Here is a 26,321-nt window from a genome sequence, read left to right as displayed (position 1 = left end):
TCCCCAACAGATTCTTTGAATTTGCTCTGTAAATATTTACATAAAAATAAACTCTAGGTCAGAGTTGAGTCACCCTGAGCAAAGGGTTCTGTGGGCAAAGCGTGACCTGAGCTAGAGTCACCTAATACCTTCAGCCGCTGGACAGGGAAGCAGCCCAAGTCCTAGGACCATTTCAATTCCATGCTCCTCGGCCCTTCACCAGCAGCCATGCTCACACTTAGTTCTGGGGTGAATAATTCTAGCATTCCCACTCGTCCTACATAGGCCTCCCCACAGTTAAATCTTACACACATGCTCCCCCGAACTTCTGTTTCCATGACCCCTTGTCCTTTTATCAGGAGTCACAAACCTACTAAAGCCAGCCACCAGTAGTGTGGCCAGTACGCTGTTTAAAAATAATTGATTTTGGATGCCTCAAAGTGGGCCTGTGCGTTCCACTTCTCTACAGGCCCCACCATTTTCTTCTGTCTCCTTCCCAGACATGTCATGTATTTTTGTTACCTGCCTGGCCCTTGAAGGCCTGTGAGGTTTTCATACCCTGCTTTTACATCTTGGTACTCCAAAAAGAGCAGGAACTTAAGGAAGCAGACTGTCTGACCCTGTCTCGAAACTACTGTGTGTCCCTGCACCCCACCCCCACCCCCCATAAGCTGGACTGCTTTGGCTTCCTTTATTGTTGTGATCTAACTTGGTTCTCCCAAGGGACGCTATGGGGGCCCAGGCATGGGATCCAGACCTTCCAGTGAGGTCCAACTGTTAGAGACTCTCCGTGGAAGCCTATCATTTTGGGGAGAAAGTATGGAATTGGAACCTCTCCTTTTCCCAAACAAAAATTCAGCCACTTAACTGCTCCTTTGGCCAAATCAAATTTTGACATACATGCTTTGTGTCCTGAGTTCCCAGAGATGCTGTCATATACAAAAGGAACTGAGATGGCATTGGTGTCCCTAGATTACAAATCTCCATCAGGCCACCAGGTTGGAACTCCAAGGACTTTGTTTCCATAGACTCGCATGTGAACGGTGCTCTCTGGTGGTTCTGTGTTTTAGTTTTCAACCATTTAGGCTCTGCAGCCCATGGCCTTTGGGAGAATATGCTGTGTTCTCTGTCTGTGTTCCCTGCTGCCATCTCCAGATTCCTACAGTTTTCTATTTGAGTGTCTTCTACATAGATCCTGCTCTGGTTTCTTTTCACTGAGTGTATCATTCCTGGCCTATGACCTGGGTCTCCATGTTAACATTTCCTTAGTCTGCCTGCCCTCCAGCCCATGACTCCCTGTCTCTCTCCACAGTGGAAAATCATGAACCTTCTTCTTCTCCACGGAGTCCTGAATCTAATGAGAGGGCAGTACAGCAGCTAATCCAGATTACAGTTTCACCAGCACCTTATTCTTAGCCACTGACCTCGAGGCCAGACCCAAGTAGTTTACATTGCTCGTGCTCCAATGGAGCCAACACCCACCAGCTGCAAACCGTGGTCTTGCTAGATTCTAAGTCCAAATGCTACTGGATGCAGACTCACCTGTGGCTTAGCCACACACCCATTTCCCAAGGGCAGCTGCCCCCTGCCCCCTTTCCCTTTCCTGTCAGCGTGCAAAGCTAAAAATCCTATCCCTGGGGCTAGAGCCTGACTTGTTCCCTAATTCCTCATCTCACCACATCCCGCTCCTGATTAATTCTTTACCTCCCTCAGAGCAAGTGGATCATTCCCTCCTCTGTGCTCCCACAGCACTTCAGCAGGCAGCTATTATTGCACTTATCACATTGTATCACAGTTAGTTGTTTATGTGTCTCTCTGCCGGCTCCACTTTTAACCCACTGAGGATAAGGGCTGTGTTTTCCAAGCCCAGTAATATAGCTGTTTAATAAAGAGATATTAAATGAATGGATTATTATCATTATTATTTGCCATGGAATAATGTCTTAGAGCTAGGGAAAAGCTTAAGGAAAGAATGAAAAGGGGATCTGAAGCCCCTCTGCTCCTCAGCTGGAGGACTCTCGGGGTTAGGCTCTATAGTTGAGGACCAGGGATTCTGGAACTTGCACTAATCACAATTTCCTGGGGTGGGGGTGGGAGGTTATGAAAACACGGATCACTGGATCTGCCCCCAGAGTTTCCAGTTCAGTAGGTCTGGGGTGGGACTTGACAATCTGCATTTCTAACTTGTTCCCAGATGATACTAAAGCCCCTGGTCTGGGGCCCCACTTTGAGGACCACTGTTGTCCAAAGATGAGGAGCAGTTGGAGTTGGTTAGAGGAGCTCTGAGGACTGAGGAGACACAAAGTTTCAGGGGTGAGTGTGACCTGAGGTTAGCTTCTGGGTTCCTATCCCATGCTCAACTCAAATATAACTTCCCCTCAGAAACCTCAAGACCCACAAAGAGCCAGAAGCCTCAGGCGAGGAGAGGAAAATGGAGATGGAGTGGGCTCTAGATCTAAAGAGACAAATAAGAGTTGATGTCCTAACACAGGGGAATCACAGATGTGCGGAAGGAGGACATGGCCAGAGACGCTGTGGGGCTGCAGAGACGAGCGAATGACAGCTGGATGAATAATAGATTGGAAGAAATGGGGACTTTGGCAAAGTAAAAATCTTATTGGACTCGTACGAGTGGACCGAAAGAGAAAAGGAAAAAGAAATCACAAATAAGCTCAGGGCTCTCAGGAAGGCAAAAAGACAGATGCGCTCATCAATCAGAGATCGGGCAGGAGAAACAGAACCCCAATCTGTTTTCTCCAGGCTGTGTTCCTGATGGAGCACAGAAACTCTCCTCTAAGGAACTTAGGAACGGGGCTCAAGAGGGGGACTGCATTTTTGTTTGATCTCCTTTCCCATCCTCCACTGAGGGCAGAATTATTCGGACTCATTTTCACTTCCTGCTACTCTCCTCCCCAAGCCTGTAACCCATGGGTTACCTCAGTTTCTCTAAGGGACATATCTAGGAACCGGGTTAGCTTTTTCCGCTCTAATCCATTGCTCTTCTGCAGATGCGAAGAGGTTGCCCAGTACCTCAAGCTAAGACACATATTTGGAACTCACTCTGCCCCCTTCCTCTTCAGGGAAAACTGGTTTGTGGCTACCTTGCCCATGCCTGAACGGGCTAGCTCTCCAGCCCAGGAATTGCAGCTGCTCCTGGCTGGGAGGTCGGCTGAAAACCCACGGAGACAACATACAGCAGGTTAGGACAGGGGCAAGCCTGGAGCTCAGACAAGCATGCAATGCCACAGGGTTAGTGGGGGGAAGTCCTTCCCAGCTGCAGTGGATGGGAAAGGCTCGCTGTGGTGCTGGAGATGGAAGACCCCAGCTAGGAGGCCTTGCCGGGCAGTTCTGTGCGGGGCGGACTCCAAGCCCTCCGGAAGTATCCGCCGCAGAGACACCTTACACCGCAGTCTCCGCATCACCAAAGGGGCTTTATTCTCTCTCGGCCAGCGTTCTGGCCACCACAGCCATCCGTGTCCCCCTCTTACACACACTGTGAGGATGCACAGGGAGGACATGGAGCTAGCTACCAAAGAGGCGAGGAGAAGCCCACTCAGCTCCAGAGGGAGCCCCCAGCAAACCCCCGAGAGGAGCCGGGCGCTGGCAGATGCCTGGCAGAGACGGCCGAGCGCGTCCGCAGCACCTGGACCGGCGCCGGGAGCCTCCGGAGCCTCAGCGATGCAAACGGCCGGCGCTGTCAGACACACTGTCAGCCCCGCTGACCCGATTTCTTAACGCATTTGTCAGCCCCCAATCTTCCAGACTCTTCTCTCGGCTCTGGAAAGGCCCGCGTCCCCCAAGCCTCGACCCTCACGACCCGCACACCGGTACTTGGGTGGCTGGTACCTGACTCTGCACCCTGTCCCCGGGACTGGGTGGGAGCGAGGGCCAGGCGCCGGATCCTGCCTCCCCCGCTCCCCCGGCCGGCACAGAGCCCGACCCCGACCGCACCGCCCACACGCGGCTGCACAAAGCGCGCCGCTCAGCCGGCCGGGACAAAGCGGGCCCGGCAGCCGGCACCTACCTCGGTGCGGAGCGCCGGCCCCGCAGGCGGGAGCGCGGCGGCCGGGGGCGCACCAGTAGTCGCCGCGCCCGCAGCCCGGCCACGAGGGGCGGTTGCGGGCGGCGACGGGTGGCCGGGCGGCGGCGGGGCGCACGGCGGGCAGGCGCTGTCACGGGGTGCGGGGGGCGCGCGGGGCCGGCGGCGGCGGCAGGGCGCGTGGCGGCGCGCGGGCGCGAGCGGCGGGACTGCGGCGCCGCGGAAGGAGGACAATAGCCTCCCCCTGCCGCAGGCCGCCGGCTCCCGCGGGAGGCCCGGGACCATCTGGAGCCTGCGGCCCCGCGGGGATCCGGGCGGGGTCCGAGTCACCCCTCCCCTACTGGCGCCATGGCAACCACGGCCCCTTACGGTTCTCCGCACAGCTCCCCGGCCCGGGGTCGCTGACCTTCCCCAGGGCAAACGCGGCGGCGGCTCCGCGACCAGCTCCCAACCCCCTCCCCACCTTCCCTGCGGGTGGCCCCCATAACCCCGCCTTCCGGTCCTCGCCAGCCCCGGTAACTCCTGGGCTGCCTGGATACCCCCCCGCCCCCCCAACCAGCTTACCGGGATTGATCCCTGCAGTTTGCACACCCCACCTTTGTCCCTACTCCGATTTTCGTCCAAAATCTGTATCCCCAGGATACGCAATCCTCCCTGTAACGGCACTCACCGCCCGGAAGGCTTCCCAATATTCAGTCTATGTTTTCCTTTTCAAATTTTCCTCTTTGGGCACCTCCAGTTCATTTCCTTTTAAGCATTTCTTGTATCCATCCCCTCGTTCTCCCGTCTTCCTTCAGGCAGGTAGGCCGGCTGTCTTTCCCAAAGCATCTCCATGGTACGTATGGTGGAGATTCGCCTCCTCGCAGATCAGATTCTCGGAATAGTCATCACTGCAGCTCCTCTCAGCTCCTTCTCAGCTCCTCTCATTTATCAACCAGAACTCCGGCCTACTCACTGTCTTAAGAGGGAGTGGGGGTGGGGATGGACATTTCTAGGCCTGGCACAGCTGGGTTTCTCCTTGGTTTAGTAGTGTCTGAGTGGTCTAGGGTCTATGGTCATTAACTGAGGTGAACTACTATCTGCTTAGGAGAGAAAAGAATTATGTCCAAATAATAACAAAGTTATACAGTGCAGTTGGTGCTAAAAGCACATCATCTCATGTGACCTCCACCACCACTTCAGCTCAAAGAGGTAGGTACTGTTCTTCCAGCCTAGGAAACTAAGCTCAGAGATGAACTATTAATAATAATAATAATAATAGATTGGGCTCTGTACAGAGTAGTCTAAACTTAACCATTAGGTTACACTGCCCCGAACATGTGGGCGGCTTTCTAACACGGAAATGCCTGAAATGGCCAAGTAAGGGCAAAGTGGAGAATGGGCTTTGCCTGACTTAGTGGGTTTAAGGTTTATTTATTTATGAGTAGTAGAATTTTAGGATCTTGCTCCTTTCTGAAAAGGTATGCATACTGAAACAAATATGTAAGTAATTGAAGTACTTTCCAGATAAGATGTTGGCAAGGTGAAATCACTTGTGTTAAATCCACTTGAAAACATTTTCAAAGTTCAAAGAAGTCCTGCTACCAATCCTAACGAGTTGTGTGTGTCATCTCACCTACCTGGCCTTGGTTTTCCTGGTCTATAAAATGGGTCTATAAAATGGGCCATTTATTACTTATTTTTTTAACCGTCACTCTTTCAGGCACCAGAATCAGAGAAGCGAGGGCATAAGCGGTAACTGTTCCCAAAGGTAAGAGTGAGTGTGTTCAGGGGGAAGAGGGCACGGAGGTGTGCTCTCGGTCATCAGAGAAGCTTGGTCACGGCTGTTAAAGCTGATGGGATGAGAATCAACTGATCTGCCAAAGGAGCCAGAACCGCCAACCTCTGCTGCTCTGCTGGTTATGAGAAGTGGGTTGGGGGTGTGGTATCTCAACAACAGCCTGTTAGATTGTGACCCAATTAGAAGACAAGGATATTAGGTCTTCTGATCAGCATAATAATATATTTTGTATAGATAGGTCCCATTTTCAGCATTTCATAATCCTTTAAAAGAAACCTCATAAGGTAAACACTGTCAGCCTCGTTTTATGGATGAGCAAACTGATGTTCAGATACCTAAGTGAATGACCAGGTTTACAGAGTTAGTTCATGGTAGAGCCACCAGGTTTCTGATTTCTAATATATATTCTTTCCCCTCTGCTAGAGAGGGGGTTTAGCAGAGTATTTCAAAGCACCCACTTGGGAGTCAGACTTCCTGGGTTTAAAATCTAGTTTTGCCACCTACTAGCTGTTTACCTTGGGCAAGTTACTTAACATCCCTGGGATTCAGTTTCCTCACCTGTAAAATGGTGGTATAATGTGGGGGTCAAATGAGTTATTGCAGGTGACCGGTGCATAGTAAGCACTCAACCAGTGTCAGCCATTATTATTTTACCACATTATCATTTTCCTATACTCTTTCCTAATTTGGGAGGAAGGGGGTCCATAAAGAGAACACTGAGATCACTTGTCTCTGCTCTGCCACCGAGTGTCTGTGGAAACTTGTTATTTTGCTCTGTAGTGCGTCAGAACAGTCAAGGATGAAGAAAATGTCTGCTTCCTTTTTACACGTTGCAAAAGTAAATGAAATGATGTCCATCAACATGCTGAGCTTCTTGGAGAATCCAGGTTTGCTGCTTACCTTACCAAGACTCATGCAAAGGTCTTGGAAGGACTTACTGCTACCAAACCTATAGACAGAGCTGAATTCTCACTCACCTCTTGTTCCTGTAGTATGGAAGAGGGGTGCCTCCTGTCTGAGACTGATTCTCCTGGCTTCTGCCCTAAGTCCCACCCCCTCCCACAGACTCATGTTCACACTCCTTCTGGTGAGCCCCCTCTCTGCTGGCTCCTTCCCTTCATTTAAACGTGCTCCAGTGCCTGCCAGCTTGAAAAGTAAGTGAGAAACCCAGATCCTCCACCACGTCTTGCCCTTCCTCTTTTGTAAATTTTATTTATTTATTCATTCATTTATTTGATTAGTTTCAGGTTTGCCCTTCCTCTTTATGATCACAATCTTCTTGAGTCATTTGAACTCCTTGGCTCCACTTCCTCGCCTCCCATTCAATCAAACATTCATTCAAAAAGTGTCTGGCTTATGTGCCAGGTATGGTGCTGGGTCTGGGGATCTAATGATGAGTGAAACGGACATGGCCTCTGTGCTCTTGAAGCTGATAGTCTGGTGGGGTTGACAGACACGAATAAAACATTAATCACGAAGTATGTATGTGCAGATCTATAATCACAAAGAATAATGAGTGTTATGAATGAAAAGTTCGGGATGCTATGTGAGGATATATATCACAGAGTCATAACCTGGCTAGGGATCTCAGATCATCTGAGTTACGTCTGAAATATGAGAGCATTAACTAGGTAGAGAATGAGGGATAATAACAGCCATTACAGACATTAATTGGGAATTATATTTCTAGCACTTCACATATTATCATTTCATTTAATCCTGTAACAACTCTAAGAGGTAAGGATGAACCCCATTTTACAGAAGAGGAAACGGAGTCATTGAGAAATTAAGTGCCTTGCCCAACGTCATTGAACCAGGCAGGGGTAGAGCTGGGATTTTAACCCAGACAGTCTGACACTTGAGCCATGTTCTCAGCTACAGTGACACAGAGGGTGTGGCTACCGGGCCTGCTGCAGGATGCACGTGTGTGCGTGTGAGAGAAGGAGAGAAGGGCAGTGGGTGGGAAACAGCAAGAGGAAATGTGTGGTGAATTCAGGCTGGGGAAGTAGGGATTTTTTCTTTTTTTCCCTCCTGCAGAAACTTCCCTTTAAATATCAAGAGACAGGACCTGATAAACCCAAAGCTCAGAGTTTTATGTCATCAACTGTTGTATTGGAAAGAACGTGTACGTTTTCCCTCCATATAGAAATTATAATCGTTTTTGGGCTTGGAGCAGAACAGAAGAGGACTGGGAGAGGAGAGCAAGAGAGTTTAGATGCCACTGTGGGGCTTTGTTTGCTGTCCCCACCTCCAAACAATAGTGGACAGCAGGGGCTTATGCTTCATTTCATTCCTGGAACTCTGAGAAGACACAGCCTTTCAAAGTCCCCTATGCTAACGGGCAAATACCACAGAGTACAAATGGCATCGTCACCTGTGTATGCACCTGTCAGGTTTGAGATATAGTCCATCTCCTCACCACCTCCAGCCTTCTCATCCCTGAGGCTTCAGTCTCCTTGGGTCCTTAAAGTTTGGAGGAAATATGAAAATTTCCCTGGTTCCCCGCCTGGGGGGAAGTGTGAGAGTGAGCTGCAAACTGAAAGGGTGCCTATGGGGATTGCTGTGGAGTGTGTGTGGGTGTGTGTGGGGGGGGCGGTGAGAACCCACAGCAGGGGCGGAGGGGTGCCTGGCTAGCTAGGGAACAGATGGAGGTTCACAGTACCAGGAATCGCTGAAGTGGGAGCCATGAAGCTCCCCATGAAGCAACCACTGTGCTTTGTCTATACCAAGACCACAGTTTCCACCTGCCGGAGAACCCTGCCACAGAACCCTGCAATAGCCATAAAGGCCAGTCGCCGGGACCAAGTGAAGGAAGCTACAGATTATCAGTAAGGCAAGAGACAGAAGATGGCACTTGACTTTGATGTCCCTTCTCTGATGTCAGAATGATACATAAACCCCAAACTAAAACATCATGAGGGAAGGGGATTGTCTATAACACTTGAAACGATTGAATTGTCTTGAGTCGGTGACATTTATTGTATTTCTGCCATTGGTAGAAATGGAGGCTGAAGAGCTAGGTTGAGACATAAAGAAAATTACGTATTTTCTCACCTGAGTCTATGAGACTGTAAAAAAGCCAAATCAAATGGGGCATTCTGATAGTGGGATGGAGGGAGGTGGGGCCTGGAGGACAGAAGGGAGCCCCCCCTGGAGCTCCCTTACACAGTGTAGAAAAGTCTAGGGTTCTAGGAGCCCCAAGGGCTGTGTGCTGAGCTGAGCAATGTTGTGAGTGCATTCTGTTGTTGACGAAACGAGAAAATAGAACTGTGTTGAGGACATAGAAGTAGTACATCTATTTATCTTTGTCAAGCTTGGATTCAAAATAGAACTTATTTACAGACCATCCATCCCAAACTATTTTTAAGTTCCAAACATCAACGCCATTAAAAACTGGACCTGAAAAGCCATTTGAATGATTCTAACCCATCTAGGAGCAGGCTGGGATCAACCACGATTTTCGATACTTTTGATTTTAAGCTGTCAATAATGAACCACTTCTTTCTTCTAAGAAGGTTATGCCACAAACCCCTGGGAATACAGAGACCCCCTTGAAAAAGTGTCTGGTCATCCCCGTATACATGAAATAAATTCAGGCATCATCTGCCTATTACTAATAGCTGAAGGGAAGTCTTTGGGGTTCCTTGATCAAATTGCACTGGAAAATATGAGTTGTGCTGGGAAGCCTACAGTACCAAAAGAATAGATTTTGTGTACATCTTTGAAGTTATGGAAGTTTAGCTCAGTTTCCTGTATCGTAGCCTAATTTACCTGTGCTGCGGTACTATTATTGTTTAACTACTGACATCTGAAATTTCCTGGTGGTTAGGATACAAGACCCTGGAGTCTTATGGCTTTGTTGGAATTCTGGCCCATCATACTCTAATTGTGTGACCTTGAACAAGTTATTTCATTTCTCTGAGACTTGGTTTTTCTCTTCTATAAATAGGGGATACTTTTAAAGAAGTAAGTTGTGGTGAGAAATTAAATAATGCATGTCAAGTGCATGATGCCTGGTGCCTGATAAGGGCTCAATAAATGTTACCTATTGCTATTATCATTATTTTACTTGTTTTGTTTGTAGGCAAATCTTAAGTAAAACCTAAAGGCATACCTCAGAGATATTGCAGGTTCAGTTCCAGACGACCGCAATATTGCAAGTATCGCAACAAAGCGAGCTGTAATCTTTTCGTTGGTGGAGGGTCTTGCCTTCAATTTGTAAAATATGCGACATCCCTGAAGTGCAATAAAGTGAAGTGAAATAAAACGAGGTATGCCTGTAATAATATATGAAAATATAGATTTGCATAAATGGTTTATGGGGGAGGTTATTTGTATTTCAAAAGGATTCTTCAGTTTATGAAAGAACCGAACACAGGGTTTCTTTAAACAGTCAACTTCCCAGTATGTCTAAAATGATTCGATTCACACAAAACAGGGTTTATACGATGGTTTAGGAATACAGCGAGTGTACAAAGCAAAGGACATCCATAATACAATCGCTCAGGCCAGATCTGAACCACTGTGACAAGTTAACAATAACAATCCTGGGTATTCTCTACTCCCCTTTATAAGGGGATTAGATGACTTCTCCATGGTTTCAAAGGGTAGAGCTGGGATCAATGGGTGGAAGATACAGTGGGGCAGATTTCAATTCAATATAATGAGAAACTCTCCACCAAACTACATCTGTCCAAAGCCGGGCTGGTTTGACTCTGAGGTGGCAAATTTCCCAACACTAGATATTTAAGTAAAAGCTAGATATCGACATGTCAGGACTGTTGGAATGACTATTGCATGAAATAGGGAGGTGAATCAGGCCAGTGTTTCCCAACCCTAAATACATTAAACATGTTGTGCGAACTAGATCAATTCTCTGTCTTGGATACCAGGCAGACGTGAGAAAGGAGGTAGAGAGAGGCTATTCAGGAAAAGGGTTGGGGACAAAATAAATTGGAAAAAATATTGCTCCTCTAGTTGGCAAATACTAGAATAAATGACTTCTAAGATTTCTTCTAATTTAAAGATTCTAAATCTCTTAAATTGTTTCACAGATGTTATTTTAACTATATTCCTGGGAGAATTTTCCTATTTTAGTTGTGGAAAACTAGAACATAACACCTAAAGTAATTGGTAAAATGGGAAAAAAATTCAGACATCCTGACCCTTTTAGACTTTCGATCCCACAGCCTCGTTTCAACTGGTAAGAACGAAAGTTGGGGAAACAGAAGGTAGAAGTGGCCTGAAAGCTAGAACAGAAAATCAAGTCAACTTTAGATTTAGAGATCAGTGAAAAATCAGCTCAACTAAGGTTCCATATTATTAGATTTAAAGACTGTGTACACCAGCGTTTCCGGTAAAGTACTACAGAGTACTATGATCTTACAAAGACTGAGGCATGACTGAACACGTGGATCCATTGTCCTCTTTACTGGGGCTCCTAGAAGACGAATCTTTGTCCCAATTAGCCTACTTGTCTTTCAAATAAAGTTGATCGTCTGACCTTTGGATCAACGAGTTCACTTGACCAGATTACACTGCTGTTTTTATTCCCAATGTTTCTATGCCACAAAGAATACTTCCCTTACAGTGGACATCATCAGCTGGCATGACAAATCCAGCTCTACCTAGAGAGGTGAAAAGCCAATTACGGAGGGCAGAAAGACTTTATGATATAGATTTTATTGGTTATCTAGGAAGAGGAGAAATTGGACACTAACAGGAAGGGAATAAAATCTCCTGGGCTGGCCCTGCAACTTGCTACTGGTGGATGAGAAATCAGAGACGGTGCAAAGGGTGATTGTAAGTCAGGATAAAACAGGAAGCTATCCAGTATCGTTGTCAGTCATTCTAAGAAGACGAAAACGGAATGGGGGTGAAGAAGAAAACACTCTAGTAATACAAATGTTGGTTGTGTTCTGGGGTGGGGTGGGGGGAATTTTTCCTTTGCCCATAAGTCTTAGAATGAGGAAGAACAAATGCTGCAGTCCAAAAACTGGCACGAAATTCAGCATCGCGATGGCCTCCAATGTCCCCCTAACCTAACATTCCTCTGCAAGAACACTGCTGTCTGACCCCTGATAGAAAAGCAGAGGGAGGTGAGTAGTGAAGCTGCCCCAGATTCAGTGCTCCAGGTGGAGAAGGCCTCAAGAAGGTGAAGAGATGAGCTAATCTGAGCTTCACGGCCCCATTTCCAAGGATGTGATTAGTGGAGAGGCACCTGGGACATGCTCCATTTCAGGAAACCCGGTTATGGGAACTGTGGGGGCAGACTTTGCTCAGTACCTGAGAGAAGCAGTTAACCCTTTCCTGTTGTATGACAAAAGCCTCTTTTAATAGTTGCCCAGGGGAAAGAATCTCCTCAAAAGGACTTAGTTTTGCATCAGCTTGATAAGGGGGACCTCAGGGATATTTTCCCTGGGGTCAGTCTCTTCAGGGCCTCTGAATGCTTTAGGGGAGCCTGAGAACAAGGTAGGACCTAAGATGTGTCTAGGAATGACATACACAGAGAGGGCACATTCAAAAGGGAAAGCCAGCTCCATAGTTCCTAAAATGTCACTATTCACCTGGCAGCATTCCCTAGGATGTGCTGCTTCCACTCAAACCCTTGGGTTTGGGTCAGAATCAACCTCGGGCTCCCCTGGTGGGGTCTCTTCTAGCCAGACGGGGGATTTCTTCTCAGAAGAAACACGATGTCCAAAGTGGACATAAAACACTAATCCACATCCTGAGGTGAGTGGAGGAATGCAAGCAGAATCAATATGCCACCAAGTCTACGGCCTGGGGAGAACTGGCCCCCTGAAGACACGCCAAAACCCTGAACACCAGGGGTTGAAAACATCCAGAGCAGCATCCAAAGGTTCCTTGGTTGACATGGTTGACTAAGGTGATCTTAACCTTGGGCAGATCATTTAACTTCTTTGGGCCTCAAATCTCTTCATCTATTGAAGATAATTGATAACCTCTATAGTTCCTTTTGGCTCTAACATTCTATTGCTCTGAGGATGAGGTTTGAGTAAAAAGAGTTTTAATGATGTGGAGTCAATTCAACAGTATGTTAGTTACTAGACCCTAAACAGGTTGGGGGCAAAAACTGATGAGTGAGAGAAAGGTCGGAACGCTGTGCTCACACAAGCCTCAGTTTGTGGGAGACGAGGGCATCTGCATTCATTAGCTCCTTAGCTTGTACACGAAAGGGTTGGCTTCTCATGGTACTCGTCACGTCCCAGACTCCAGAACTCTGAGACACACAGTTAGGCAGGTCGTATCCAGGTGGGAGAGGCACTGGGTAGCTGTAGGGGAGTGGAGAGAGGGGTTCCGAGATTTTCATTTCAGATTCTGGCTCTGCCATCTACAAACTCAGTGTCATACAACCTCTTCTTGGAAGCTCATCTTTATCATTTATAAAATGATAACAACTCCTTTCTTACAAGGTTGGGAAGAGGACTTAACATAAATAAGAAAAAGTGAAGACCACTTAGCCGAGCAGATGCCCAGCAAATGTCAAGCCTGCATCAAATGATGCTGGAAGGATGGCAGGCGCTCCTAACAAAGCTCCCTCCCTCACTTCTGCCTACATCCTGTAGGGAGGGGTCGGGGTGGGGCGGTGTCTCTGGCTACCTCACTGAGGCCTCCCCCACCTCTAGGATGGTATTGGTGTTTCACTACGTGTTCATCCCCAAGGTTCGCTCCAAGGACAAGAGCTGGGAGCCAGGATGACCAACTTATCTGAAGAACTTCTACCACTGTTCCTCCACCCTTCATCCCAATGGCATTCTCAAGGTGGAGCATTTTCTGCTGAGCCAACACTCGCCATGGGAAATATTTTAAAGAGCCATCCTCATCATCTTGGTTTCTCACTCATCAAGTCGTGAACATAACAATTGTCTCACAAGATACTTGTGAGAGTTAAAAATTTATATAAAGAGCCATTGGTGTCCGACAACAGGCAGTCATTCAATGAATGTTAGCTCCCTTCCCTGTCTTCCCCTTGGCAACTCCCTTCCTAAAGGGGACACCTGAAAGAGAAGAGAGTGAAAGGGAGAGAAAGGCTCCAATGATTCCTCAAATGCCAGCCCTCTCTTATTAAGACTGAGATGGTATTATAATGAATTTTCCAGAAATAAAAGACACTTTTCTCCAATAGGTTTACCTGTGAGCAGCTGAGTGGGGGAGGGTGGTGAACAGCGCTGAGCGCAGACTGGAGAGGGCTATGATTCAGGTCTCAGTAGACGTGTTCTTTGGAGTAGAACCAAGGTTGTACACTGAACAGGCACTCTGCCAGCTCCCCTGCCTGTCTGTCCAATCCTGGCTTCTTGGAGCTGGGTGGAAGAATTTCCCCAAGGAAAGCAGCCAACACCCTGTCCCACCCTTCTCCTTGGGCAACTCTCTGCCAGGCAGGAATCTCTCACCAGTTTTCTTTTGGCTGCCAGAGGAACCAGCTGCCAGGTCATCCGTTTGGGCTCAACCCGTCCCCCCCCCTTCCCGCCCAGCCACTCCCCTCCCTCTGAACTTGTGCGGAGCCCTGCAGCTGGAGTCCGAACTACTTCCTTTCAGTTGGGATGCTCTTAGAAAACCCCAGAGCTTCTCAGGTCCGCGGGAGCCTAGGAAAGCCTACCGTTGGCATATTTCTTGGAGTCTAACGTGGAGAGGGGCCTTTTGCCTGCGGGCGAGTGTCTCCTTCTAGGTCCTGCCTGCCCCTTCTAGGTGTCCCCGTCCTGGGTAGCTGGGCACCTTGGAATTGGGCTGGGAACATACTTGGGGCACGTTGCCAGATAAATACAGTTTTGAATTTCAGATGAACAAATTAATTTTTCAGGTATGTCTCAAATATTGCATGGGATATACGTATGCTTTAATTTTTTTAAAAAACTGAAATTCAAATTTAACTGTACATCCTGCATTTTTATTTGCTAAATGTGGGAAACAGAGGTTGGCCTGGGGCACTTGGGGCAGCCCCCGCAAGAGGTGAGGCTGCTTGGGGTCAAGAACCGGCTTGGGGTCCTACACCAGCCGCTTCTCCTGGCTGAGGGCGGTTGAAGCTGAAGCATTTTGAAAAGGGCTGAGGGCTGCGCCTCGGCGGGACCGTGGGAAAATGTCTTTCGGGAGAACGGAGGAGTCGTGGCCTGGCCTCATTCCTGCTCGCCGCCAGCCACGCTCGCCGCGGGCAGGTTCTCCCCCAACCCCCGCGGCCCGCCCACGCGTCCGCCCACCGGCCGCGGCTCTGTGAGGCTCCACTCCGCTCCTCGCAGGCCGGGCGGCTCGGAGCCTGGGGGCGGGGCGGCGCCGAGTGCGCAGGCGCGGCGGCCCGGTGGGCGGGGCGCACCCGCGCGCGGGCGGGAAGAGAGGCGTCGCGCGGCAGGGCTGGGACGCGGGCGGGGGTCGAAGCCGCGACTGGCGCTCAGCGGTTGGGCGTCGCTGTCGCTCCTGGCACGGAATGGAGGGGACGGCCGTGGCCGTCTGTGAGGTGATGCCGGGAAGGGAGCGAAAGCAGAAAAGGACACTCAATGGGGAGACATACTTTGTGAGGAGACCGTGAAGTTTGGGCAGAGGGGTCTGGCGTTGCCTGAGGTGGCGAAGGAAGGTTCGGGAAGGATACGATTCGGTGCAGGTCATCCTGCCCCCGACACGGGGCTGTGAGGGGCGGATGAGACCCGGGGCGTGGGAGCGCTTGGGCAGGAAAGCAGGGAGGAATACTCAGCCGGGGGAATGGCCGAACTCTGGCCCGCAGGAACAGATGGCGTCGCCCCCACTTCACAGCTGAGAAAACCAAGACTCGGGAAGCGGCAGTGTTTGCCAAACATTAGCGGACACCCAGGTTAGAGCCGGGTTGCCAGCGTAGGGGGCCCCACCCCGTGCTGGGAAGGCAGCAGGAAAAAGGGATGGGCCACCCTGGGGGGACGTCGGGAACAATCCGTGCAAATCGGGAAAGAGGGAAAATTAATTTAGGCGCTTGGACCAACCAAGGTGTGGGGCGGCTTCCTGGGTCTGGGCCAGAGCAGCTGGGTGACAAAAGGCCTCACCCAGCTGTGACCACACCACGCAGGGAAGGTGGGACGGAACACCTGGCACGGACTCGCCACAGTTGTTCATTACAGCACGTTCACAGCCATTACTTGGTTGAAATGTGAGCTCCTGGCCTTGTAAGGGACAGTAGATAGATACGATAGAAGCATAAGCCATACGAGATTGACCTGACATCACCTTAGAGTTCTCCCAGTCTTCTTGCTTCATTTATCATCAGAGACAATTAGAAGATTAGATTTTACAGACGACAGAACCTAGGCTAGAACCCAGAACTTCTGGCTCACAGGCCAGTGTTCTTTTCCCAACTGCTCTCTCATTATGGATAAAGAAATTGCTGGAAAATATTAACAGAGGGAGCACAGTAAGTCAGAGGATGTGTGAAGGAAAGTGTTAGACTGTAAAACTCCTAGAAACCATCTTTATAAACTGGTGCAAATTAGGATCTTAGTTCCCAAGTTCTCTTACGGAGATCTCCCTGCCTTTAAAATAAAGGGGGGTAATAATTTTCCCATAGTACCTTAGTGTTGAAGTGAGAGTCTACTTTCATAAATAATAATGGGAATTAAATGCAGAATATTTCATTTTAAATTTGTCTTATCAAGATTGAATGTTTTATCCAGACATCTTGGAGATCTGTCCAACTTAAAATATTGTGTGCAGTCTTTACTGCAGCTGAACTTACTAGAAATAGTAGCTAATATTTATTAAGAATTTACTACATGCCAGGCACTGTGTTAAGCATTGAGCACATATTTTGTTTACATTCAGCAGCAGTCATATGTGGTATATCTGTTCTCATTTTTATAAATGAGAAGCTGAGGTACGGAAAAGTAACTTGCCCAAGGTCATGTAAAATTTGGCATCAAGGATTCAAACACAAGCATCTGCCTCCAGAACTAGTGCTCTTAACTAGTATTCTGACTCTCAAAATTGTTGATTTAATGAAAGGTAAAGATGATTGATAGTTAATGTTGGCTTTTATTTGGGAAGAAAGAAAAGAAACAGGAAAAACAAACTCCCACTTAATTTTTCAAAGTATTATTTCCAGATGAACTTATCCTTTGAATAAAGCAATGTAATGTCTCCATTTCCTGACTTGTTAAGCACTGTGTTGAATTTCACTGTCTCTTTTCTTATGTCACTACCCTAGCTATTTCTTCAGTTTAGACACAATGCTTTGTTCTGAACAAATGTAAATCTGAGATTTTGCAAGCAAAAATATTTTTGGAAATTAGAATTGTTAACTGTATCATAATTGATTACCATGATTTCTAAAGAAGATTGTATTTTCTTTAAATTGTGCCCTTTTCAGATTTTGAAATATTTAATAATTCACTGGAAGTGTGAAACAGCAGGAGTATCAAAGGGAGCATTGCTAGAAGGACAGCTAGTGATTTCCATAGAAGCATTAAATTCTAAGCACCAGGCAAATACTCTTCATTGTGTAACAACTAGTAAGTGGAGGAAGAAAACTGATTTTCTGTCTTTGTTTGATCATGATTTATGTTGTAATTTATTTAAAAATTTCAATTAGTCATAATCTTTTATCATGTTACCACTTCAGGGTTGTTCCATAGTTTAAAAACTTAAATGATTATGTAATAAGTATGGTGATTTACAAGTGTCATACAAAGGTAAGTAGAATGACTTACGATAGGATTATTTCACTGGTGTAAGGTAAAATTGCTCAGAAACAATCTTACTCTTGCTCTTGGTTTTAACCTGTTTCATAGCAAAATTATATTGAATTTTATCTCCTTTTTCATTCATGTCCAGCCTTTGGTAGTTGGAAAAGAGACAAAAAATAAAGAGAAAGAAATGATAAATAGTACATACTTTGAAATTAGTTTGAAAATATGTATCTCTTCCATTTGACTCTTACTTCGTCGTCTATTTTGCCTATACTTTTGAGGGAAAGTTGATGCATTGAGTGGCCCTAAACTAATTTTCTTGAACTTGTGAAGTGATAACATTTTTGTTTGTCTGGGTTTTTGATGTGTGTGTGTGTGTATGTAGGTTTATTGAAGGATGCTTTGGAATGAAGTCCCCTCAGCCTTAGAGTAGTCACTGAGTCCCAGTTGAGACTTTAGGCTCCACAAGACATTTTCTCACCTGAACTGGAATAACCTGTCTTCTCTTTGTTACCTAGCAGTAAACATCCTCAAGAGAGGTATGATAGGTTGGTCTGCTTCTACTCTGCATGAACTCCACTCTGACTGGGCAGACTTCCCACCATTCATCAGAGAGATGGTTAGCTACATGGCTAGGGTCATGTTGGTCTGTATATGGTTGTATTAGCTTGTGCATTGACTCTGACACAATAAACTGTTGCTAAGGTAGCCGAATTGATTTCACTCAAAGCAAAGGACTTGAGCCACAGTAGCTTTTGGAAAGAAACCCAATTCTAAAGGCATTTTGAGCCTAATGGATTTCTTCAGCCCATCTAGTATAGGGGGCATTTCTCTTTACTGTCTCATATTTATGTAATTATTTTTTTTCTTTTTTGGTAGGGGGAAGAGGGGTACATGCTTGTCATAAGACATTCCAACATTACAGAAACATGGAAAGTGAGACTTTCTGGTAATTTTACCCCTAATGGTAATTATTAATTAACATTCAGTATATAGTCTAGGTTTTCTGTGCACATGGTCATAGTCTCACTAGGTGGATAGAAAGCCAGATTGCCAGCATTCTGGGATTGAGAGGTAAAAGGGGTGTCAGGTATCTCAACGTTCAGTATTTATGTTTACTCAATCCATTTGTTTTTAGTACAACTTTGGTTCTCAGCCTAGAGACCTATGTTCTATCTTTTCAAAGAATAGCCTCTCCCCTGCCCCCACCAAGGTTAAGGAGGGCCAGTCCCTAGAATGCTGAGTGGAGGAGAGAATCTAAAGATCTGACTACTTCAATTCATTTTTTCAACCGACTCTCCTTATTTTAGCTCTCACCCCACCCCTGCTTCCAGAAGTTCCTGATAATGCTATTCCTGAGTCTGGGGATTTTGTTGTATAATTCGGGTTGTTTCTTGACCTTCCCCTTTTGTGGCTTATAATTCAATTTCTCAGGTCTAAATCTTTTCCCACTTGTACTTCTGCTTTTCAGTTTCTAGAATTTTATTCCAATCATCTTTGTGTCTTATTCTCTATCTTTGTGGGTTTGTTCCTTTTAAAAAATATCCCCTTTCTATTGTTTTATTTTAATTTCAGGAGGGAGTAAGAAGAGATGTGTATGTTCAATATGCCATCTTTACCTGAAAGTGTGAAATGGTGTCTTTGGTCCGAAATTTTTGATGAAGCACTATATATTAGTTACCTAGGGCTGCTGTAACAAAGTAGCACAAACTGGGTGTCTTAAAACAAAATAAATTTATTCTGTCACAGTTATAGAGGCCAGACATCCAAAATCAAGATCTCAATAGGTTTGGTTCCTTCTGGAGGCTCTAAGGGAGAAATCTATTCCATGCCGCTCTCCTAGCTTCTGGTAGTTGGCAGCAAGCCCTTGGTGTTTCTTGGCTTGTAGTCTTATCACTCCAGTCTCTGCTTCTGTCTTCATGTGCTGTTCTCCCCGTGTTTATTTGCATCTTGTCTTCACAAGGCCCTGTAAGGACACCAGTGGGATTTAGGGTTACCCTCCAGTACAACCTCAACTTAACTTGGTAAAATCCGTGAACACCCTATTTCCAAATAAGGTCATATTCACAAGTTCTCGGGCTTAACTCTTCAAAATCTTTTTTTTTTTTTAATTTTTATTGGGGAATATTGGGGGACAGTGAGTTTCTTCAGGGCCCATCAGCTCCAAGTCGTTGTCCTTCAAATGTGGAGGGCGCAGCTCAGCTCCAAGTTCAGTTGCTGTGTTCAATCTTTAGTTGCTGGGGGCGCAGCCCACCATCCCATGCGGGAATTGAACTGGCAGCCTTGTTGAGAGCTTGCGTTCTAACCAACTGAGCCATCCGGCCGCCCCTACAAAATCTCTTAGAGGCACAAAATTCAACTCACAACAAACCAGCAAATTGTATTACTGGAATGATCCATCCATGAGAAGCTGAGAGATGACTGTGTGTTTTTTCCCATCAGTAATTGTTGAAGGCTTTAACAAGTATTATTTGTTGCAGTGTTTCCCAAAATGTGAGCTACAGGATGTTTATATGAGTTACGAGAAAAGAGTTATGTAGTCATCTAAATTTGGGGAATGCTGGTGAAAATCAATGTGCTTCATTACTTTAGATCTCAGAACCTTTATTATGCCAGTGTGGACTGTGACTCTTTCAAAATGTATAGCGTTTTCCCAAACTATTTGACTTCATAGCCCCATAGAGGAAATTTTTGGGAATGTTGTTGCTATAAAAATATGTTCTACAAATTAGTCTCTGCTGTCCTCTTTGCATCTGAAGGGTAGCACTTTATTATTTTAGTACAGAAACATTAGAAGTATGGCTGAAAATTGGGGGCTGGATGGGGTGTGGAGCAGGTGGGATGATTACTCTCCTCGAGCACGTTCACCAAAAGTGACCCATTTTGGACAATTGTTGACATGATACTTGTTAAAACTAAGCAAGGGTTAGCGGAAACAGTGTGACATAAGTAATTGAGGAAGATCACGGACTCACTGCAAGACATGTGGGTTTTCTTATTTTTATTTATTTTTTTGTTAATGTTCTAGCTCCTCACTAATCACTAGTGTAGGCCTGCCACCACCTGCCATCCCTGTCCCAAAGACTCATTCTCCTATAAGTTAGAACCAGTGTGTGCCTGTGAGGAACACTAAAAAAAAAAAAAAAAAGATTGTAATTTATTAAATGTTCTATGCTACTTGGGTGCAGGCCTTTTGAAGTGTGTATCATTTGTGCAGAATCATTCAAAATCTGGATATCTAGGGCATTGCTATCCAATAGAACTTTTTGTGTTGATGGAAATGTTCTATTTCTGTGCTATTCAGTATAGCGGCCATTAGCCACACTTGGCTACTGAGCACTTGAAAAGTGGCTAGTGTGACCAAGGAACTGAATGTTCCATTTAATTGAGCTAAATTTATATGGCCACATGTAGCTATCTAGTGGCTACTGTATTGGAAAGCACACATTTGAAGAATGGTGTTGCCTCTCACTCTAGTTCAGTGATTCTTAACCTTTTTTCCTTGCCTGCAGAATAAACATTTCTTCAAGGATAGACACATTTCCATTGGTTCCTATGGCAATGATTCTTAGATTCTTAACTATTGGGTCACATCCCTGAGGGGGAGGGCATGTTCAATTTGGAAAAAAAGCCGCCAGATGGTTCTGATCTTTTTTCCCTTCTTAGGTAGCTGCTTCCTCCCTCACATTCTTCCCTTGAAGAATTATTGCTCTAAATGTTCTAATGTTCAAATTTAGAATTCTAGGTACAGACAATTCTTACCTGATAGTCTAGTAAAGTATTTTCCACTAAAGAGTAAACTGGCTAAAAGAAAGGCCAATTTTTTTATACCGGAATATGGGTTATTGGCATGATATACTCTGGCTACTGGCTACATTTTGAAGTCTTCCTATAATTTTCTGGTATTGAATATAGGTGGAAAGACTTGGCTATTTGGTTTCATCTCCAAGAAGTTATTCTGTCACCAGAGTTGTGGCCTCAACACTTCTTTGGTGCCTCTGTTTTTACTGAACTCGTTAGTAGTAGTTCACCATTTTTATATTCTGTATCTTTAAGTAGTGTTTTCAGGCTCCCATTTGATTCTTTAGGTAAAATCCATTTAATTTTTTTATTTGTGATATTTCCTTGTATTTTGTTTCTTACAGTTGCTTTTGCAGGAAGCATTTATGGTGGTTTGATCAGCAAGAAGTTCCTAAAAGGTAAATAATTACCCAACTTCTAAGAGACTAAATCTCTCCCTGTCAATGTATTTGGTATTTTTCTGAAACAGACTTGTCGTGAAAGGTAGGGTTGCCAGATTTAGTTGGGAAAAAAAGTACGGAACACTCACTTAAATTTGAATTTCAGATAAACAATGAATAATTTTTTAGTATAAATATGTTCCATGCAATGTTTATCCTGTGTTTTATTTGGCATTCCAATTGAAAGATGATCTATAAAATTGTGTAGACACAGGAATGGACAAGATACTGAGGTCACTGTAGCTTCTCTGAATACTCTCTATATAAGCTCAGGCAACATTTACCCAGATGTAAAATAAAATTTTTAGTAAAATATTTACCTAAAAATGTCTACCTCAAAGAAATGTGTGGAGAACACTTTTACCGTAAATTATTTTGGCTAGGTTTAATACTGTTTCCAACATGCCAAAGTTGGTATGGTTGAGGAGCTTTCAGTGACTTTGGTTTTAGAAGTTTTTCTTCCCTTTTCTTGAGAATGATCTAAAGCCGAAGGACATGCATTTATTTTTAAGGAGACTACAATGATCTGAGAACTGTTGTGCTTTCATTTTTATCTTCTGTGGTTATATGGTTTGTAAATATTATCTGATGGGCCTATTTTTTCCTAACGAGTGGTTAATTTACAAATTTTACAAAATAATTTTTAAAAGAAACTTTTCCCAACTAAATCTGGAACATAGACAGACTGTGGTGGTTTCTTTTTCAACTTACATTTGTTATTGTTTTAAGATAATATGCTATGTATTAAACATGGAAACAACCAGAAAATTACATTAGTAAGGTATAATGTTATAAAATACCGGCGGTGCCAAAAAATGTATACAAGTGGACACTTTGGTCAACATTGCTCAAGCAGTAGTTCGCCGTAATCAGAATTGTCTGGGTGCTGATGGCAACCACTTTGAGCACCTCTTTTTTCCCCTCCTTTTTTTCTGCCTCCCCCCAATCCGGTTCAAGCCGTTGTTTCTCAGTCTGGTTGTATAGAACACAGCTCCCTGGCCCACGCTGGTATTATGAGCTTTGCGCTCCCCCGGCTGAGGCAGGCGGTCGCTGGTCATGTGTCGGCCGCTCACAGCAGCTCACGGCAGCTCTCACCGGCTGCCGGCCACTCACTCTGGCCACTCATGGCAGCACACAGCAGCCCACACTGAACTCCGGCTGCTCACAGCAGCCCAGCTCCAGGGAGAGTTGTTGTTCACAATCTTAGTTGTAGAGGGCGCAGCTCACTGGCCCATACGGGAATCGAACCAATGAGCTCAGTGTTAGGAGCATGGTGCTCCAACCACCTTAGCCACCAGACCGGCCCTGGGACAGACTTTAAGATGAATTTTAGAATAAATTCAGTCACTGGCTTAGTCATAGTGTATTATGGCACTTTATTATATTCTTTTCAGACTTTCCCCCATGTATTTTAATTTTTATTTATTTGTTTATTTTTTATTATTTTATTTCATTTTATTTTTTATGGTACGCATGGCCTTTATTGATTGCAACCTGAAGTGGAACTGGAAGGGATACAACAGCTCTGGCACCTGGGGCGGCTTCACAGACTTCGTCGCAGCCGTCAAAACCTCCCCCATGTATTTTTAAATACAACTGTAATCACAATAGATACACAGTTTTGTCCTACTTCTTTTTTTGACTTGACATGTAAGCATTTTTCATGTTATGACATGGTCTTCTATTCATTACTATTATTTTTTTATAACATGGAATTAATGTATTGTTTAAAGCAAAAGTTCAGTAATATATATGTTTTTTAATTAAAATTTATCAGGGTGACAATGGTTAGTAAAATTACGTAAATTTCAAGTGTACAGTTCTGTAATACATCGTCCGTATATCACATTGTGTGTTCACCACCCAGAGGCAGTTCTCCTTCCATCACCATATATTTGACCCTGTTTACCCTCATCTCCCACCCCCCATCCCTCTTACCCTCTGGTAACCACTAAACTATTGTCTGTGTCTGTGATAATCATTATTTTTAATGGATAAATTGTGCATAAGGAAAGGTATCATAAATTAATTAACCATTTTAATATTTCTAGGCATTTAGGTTTGCTCTTTCTTTTTCCCCCATTATTAAAAGTAGCAGTATATTGTAGTGGTTAGGAACTCATCCTGTGTCCTTTTTTTTTTTACATAACTTTTGTTTTACTTTTTGTATAACCCCCAAATTCAAATGTTGAAATCCTAATGACTATTGTGATGGTAATAGGAGATGGAACCTCTGGGAGGTGCTTAGGTCATGAGGGTGGAGCCCTCATGAATACGATTAATGCCCTTATAAAAGAGACCCCACCGAGCTCCCTAGGTCCTTCTGCCACGTAAGGATACAGTAAGAAGTCTGCAACCCAAAAGAGGGCCCAGGATCTGACCATGCTGGTACCCTGGTCTTGGACTTCTAGCCTCCAGAACTGTGAGACATAAATTTGTGTTGTTTATAAACTACCCAGTCTGTGGTATTTTGTTATAGCAGACCAAACAGACTAAGATACTGTGCAGGTTGTATTATAGGCTTGACACCATGATGTACAAATTACTGAGATTCAGTTTCATTGTTATAATGCCATTTTGTTTCAAGATGTACAGTTGGCTATGGAATGATAAATCTAATGTAGTGATTTCCTAAATCTCATTTTCTTGTAATACTCTACTCATACCAGAGTATCACTGTAGAGGTTCTTGAAGAATTAGAGTAATACCTAAAAATGTTCTTTTAAACAATAGCTATTTATAGGATGGTTTTTTTCCAAAGAGAATAAAATAATAAAAACTGGATGTGTATATTGGGTTACAGTCTTAGAATTTATTTCACTCTAAATAAATATATATAGTGATTAAAAACACAGGCTTTAGAATCAGTCAGCCCTGTGTTTGAGCCCCAACTTTTACATGCTATGTAACATTTGAACATTATTTTTTTTCAGTTGTAAAAATGGGAATAATAACAGAATTCCTACCTCATAGAGTTATGTGAACTTATGCAAATTTATTGCAAACTGTTAGCATAGTGCCCAACACATAGGAAATGTTTAGTAACTATTACCTGTTATTAATAATAATAACATTTAGTATTACTCAGAATAATTGGGCTGGGTTCTAAATAAAGTTTCTCTTTGTTTTACTCCAGACTTTCTGAAAGGATTTCTTGAATATAAATCTGAAAGGATTTCTTGAAAATCACTTGTTTGGGGGAAGCTAACAAAAACTAGATGGTTATCAGTTCTCTTTAGTTATTGAAAAAAATCATTGCAGGAAAAAAAGGACATTTTCATTTCTATCATACTTTTTATTTCCATTCTAAAAGTAATGATTTCTTTGCATATTAACTGCCAGATATAAACAGTGTATACTACATAGCCTAATAGTTGGCAGAAATTTTACTTTTTCAGGTATTCTAGACTTGTCTGTATTTGATACATCAAATCCAAGATTTACTTGAATATTTAATTTGTGAGCATTGAAAAATTATTTTTGTTTATGAAGTATTTTATGTGCATGATATTAACAAAAGAATAAAGAAACAAATATCACCAATAATTCTAGAGATAATTGCTATTAACATTTTAATATTCTCAAAGTCTTTCTTTCCTGTACATATTTTATAGAAGTACCATTTTGCATAGTATATCTTATATTTTTCACTTAGAGTAAGCATTTTCTTATCTCATAAGAAGTCTTTGAAAATATCATTTAAAAATCATAGTAGAGGTCCTAGGCAACTTAATAGGGCAAGAAAAAGAAATAAAAGGCAAAGAGGTTGGAAAGGCAGAAGTAAAACTTATTTGTAAATGAAATGATTGTTTATGTACAAAATCCTAGGGAATCTGCAAAATAACTCTTAGAAGAAATATGTGAATTTAGCAAGGTTACAGGATTTAAAGACAATATAGTAAAACTATTATTTTTATATACTAGCAGCAAAGAGAAAAATTTTAAAAACAGTTTCATTTATAAGAGGATCAAAAAACATGAAACACTCATGGATAGATTTAATGTAAAAAGTAGATTGCTATGCCAAAAACTACAAAACATTGCTGAGAGAAATTAAACAATAAATGGAGAGATAAACCATGACATAAGTTGGAAGATTCAATATTGCTAAGATGCCCATTCTTCCCAAATTGATCTATAGATTCTTCATAATTGTATACATCAGCAGACTTTTTATAGAATTTGCAAACTGCTTAAAATTTTTATATGGACTAATAAGTGATTTTATAGCAAATTTGCAGGACACAAGGTTAGTATACAAAAGTCAGTTGGCTTCCTATATACCAGCAATGAATAAGTGGAATTTTAAATTAAAAACACATTACCATTTACATTATGAAATACTCAGGTATAAAGCATAAAATAACATGTACAAGATCTATATGAGGAAAACCATAAAGCTCTGATGAAAGATATCAAAGAATAATTAAATAAATGTAGAGATGTTCCATGTCATGGAACAGTGTCCTGATTACTACAGATTTATAGTAAGTCTTGAAGTGAGATAGTGTTAGTCCTTAGACTTTTTTCTTCTTCAATATTGGATCGGCTATTTTGGGTCTTTTGCCTCTCCCTGTAAACTTTAGAATCAGTTTGTCAATATTCACAAAATAAATTGCTGAGAT

General features: G+C 44.0%; 2 protein-coding genes across 4 annotated transcripts in view; one reads left to right on the top strand and one right to left on the bottom strand.

Moving 5' to 3' along the window:
• SPTBN2 (spectrin beta, non-erythrocytic 2) overlaps positions 1–4,959 on the bottom strand; it is a 36,854-nt gene extending 31,895 nt beyond the window's left edge. Inside the window, exon 1 of one of the 2 annotated variants that reach the window (XM_033121729.1) lies at positions 4,689–4,959. The gene's annotated coding sequence lies outside the window, so the exon portion shown is untranslated. Of the gene's footprint in view, positions 1–4,003; positions 4,111–4,688 lie in introns of those variants that run through there. The other variant, XM_033121730.1, reaches the window with a different exon arrangement.
• Positions 4,960–15,152: 10,193 nt separating this feature from the next.
• C11H11orf80 (chromosome 11 C11orf80 homolog) overlaps positions 15,153–26,321 on the top strand; it is a 54,474-nt gene continuing 43,305 nt past the window's right edge. Inside the window, exons 1-3 of one of the 2 annotated variants that reach the window (XM_033121734.1) lie at positions 15,153–15,264; positions 17,137–17,278; positions 21,601–21,654. In XM_033121734.1, the coding sequence (XP_032977625.1) occupies positions 15,235–15,264; positions 17,137–17,278; positions 21,601–21,654 (226 nt within the window). In that variant the 5' untranslated portion in view covers positions 15,153–15,234. Of the gene's footprint in view, positions 15,616–17,136; positions 17,279–21,600; positions 21,655–26,321 lie in introns of both variants that reach the window. The other variant, XM_033121733.1, reaches the window with a different exon arrangement.

Source organism: Rhinolophus ferrumequinum, chromosome 11, assembly GCF_004115265.2.
Source record: "Rhinolophus ferrumequinum isolate MPI-CBG mRhiFer1 chromosome 11, mRhiFer1_v1.p, whole genome shotgun sequence".
In the NCBI taxonomy this organism is placed as follows: Eukaryota; Metazoa; Chordata; class Mammalia; order Chiroptera; family Rhinolophidae; genus Rhinolophus; species Rhinolophus ferrumequinum.
Note: the sequence above shows the minus strand (reverse complement) of the source record. Positions and strands in the feature narration are given on the sequence as shown.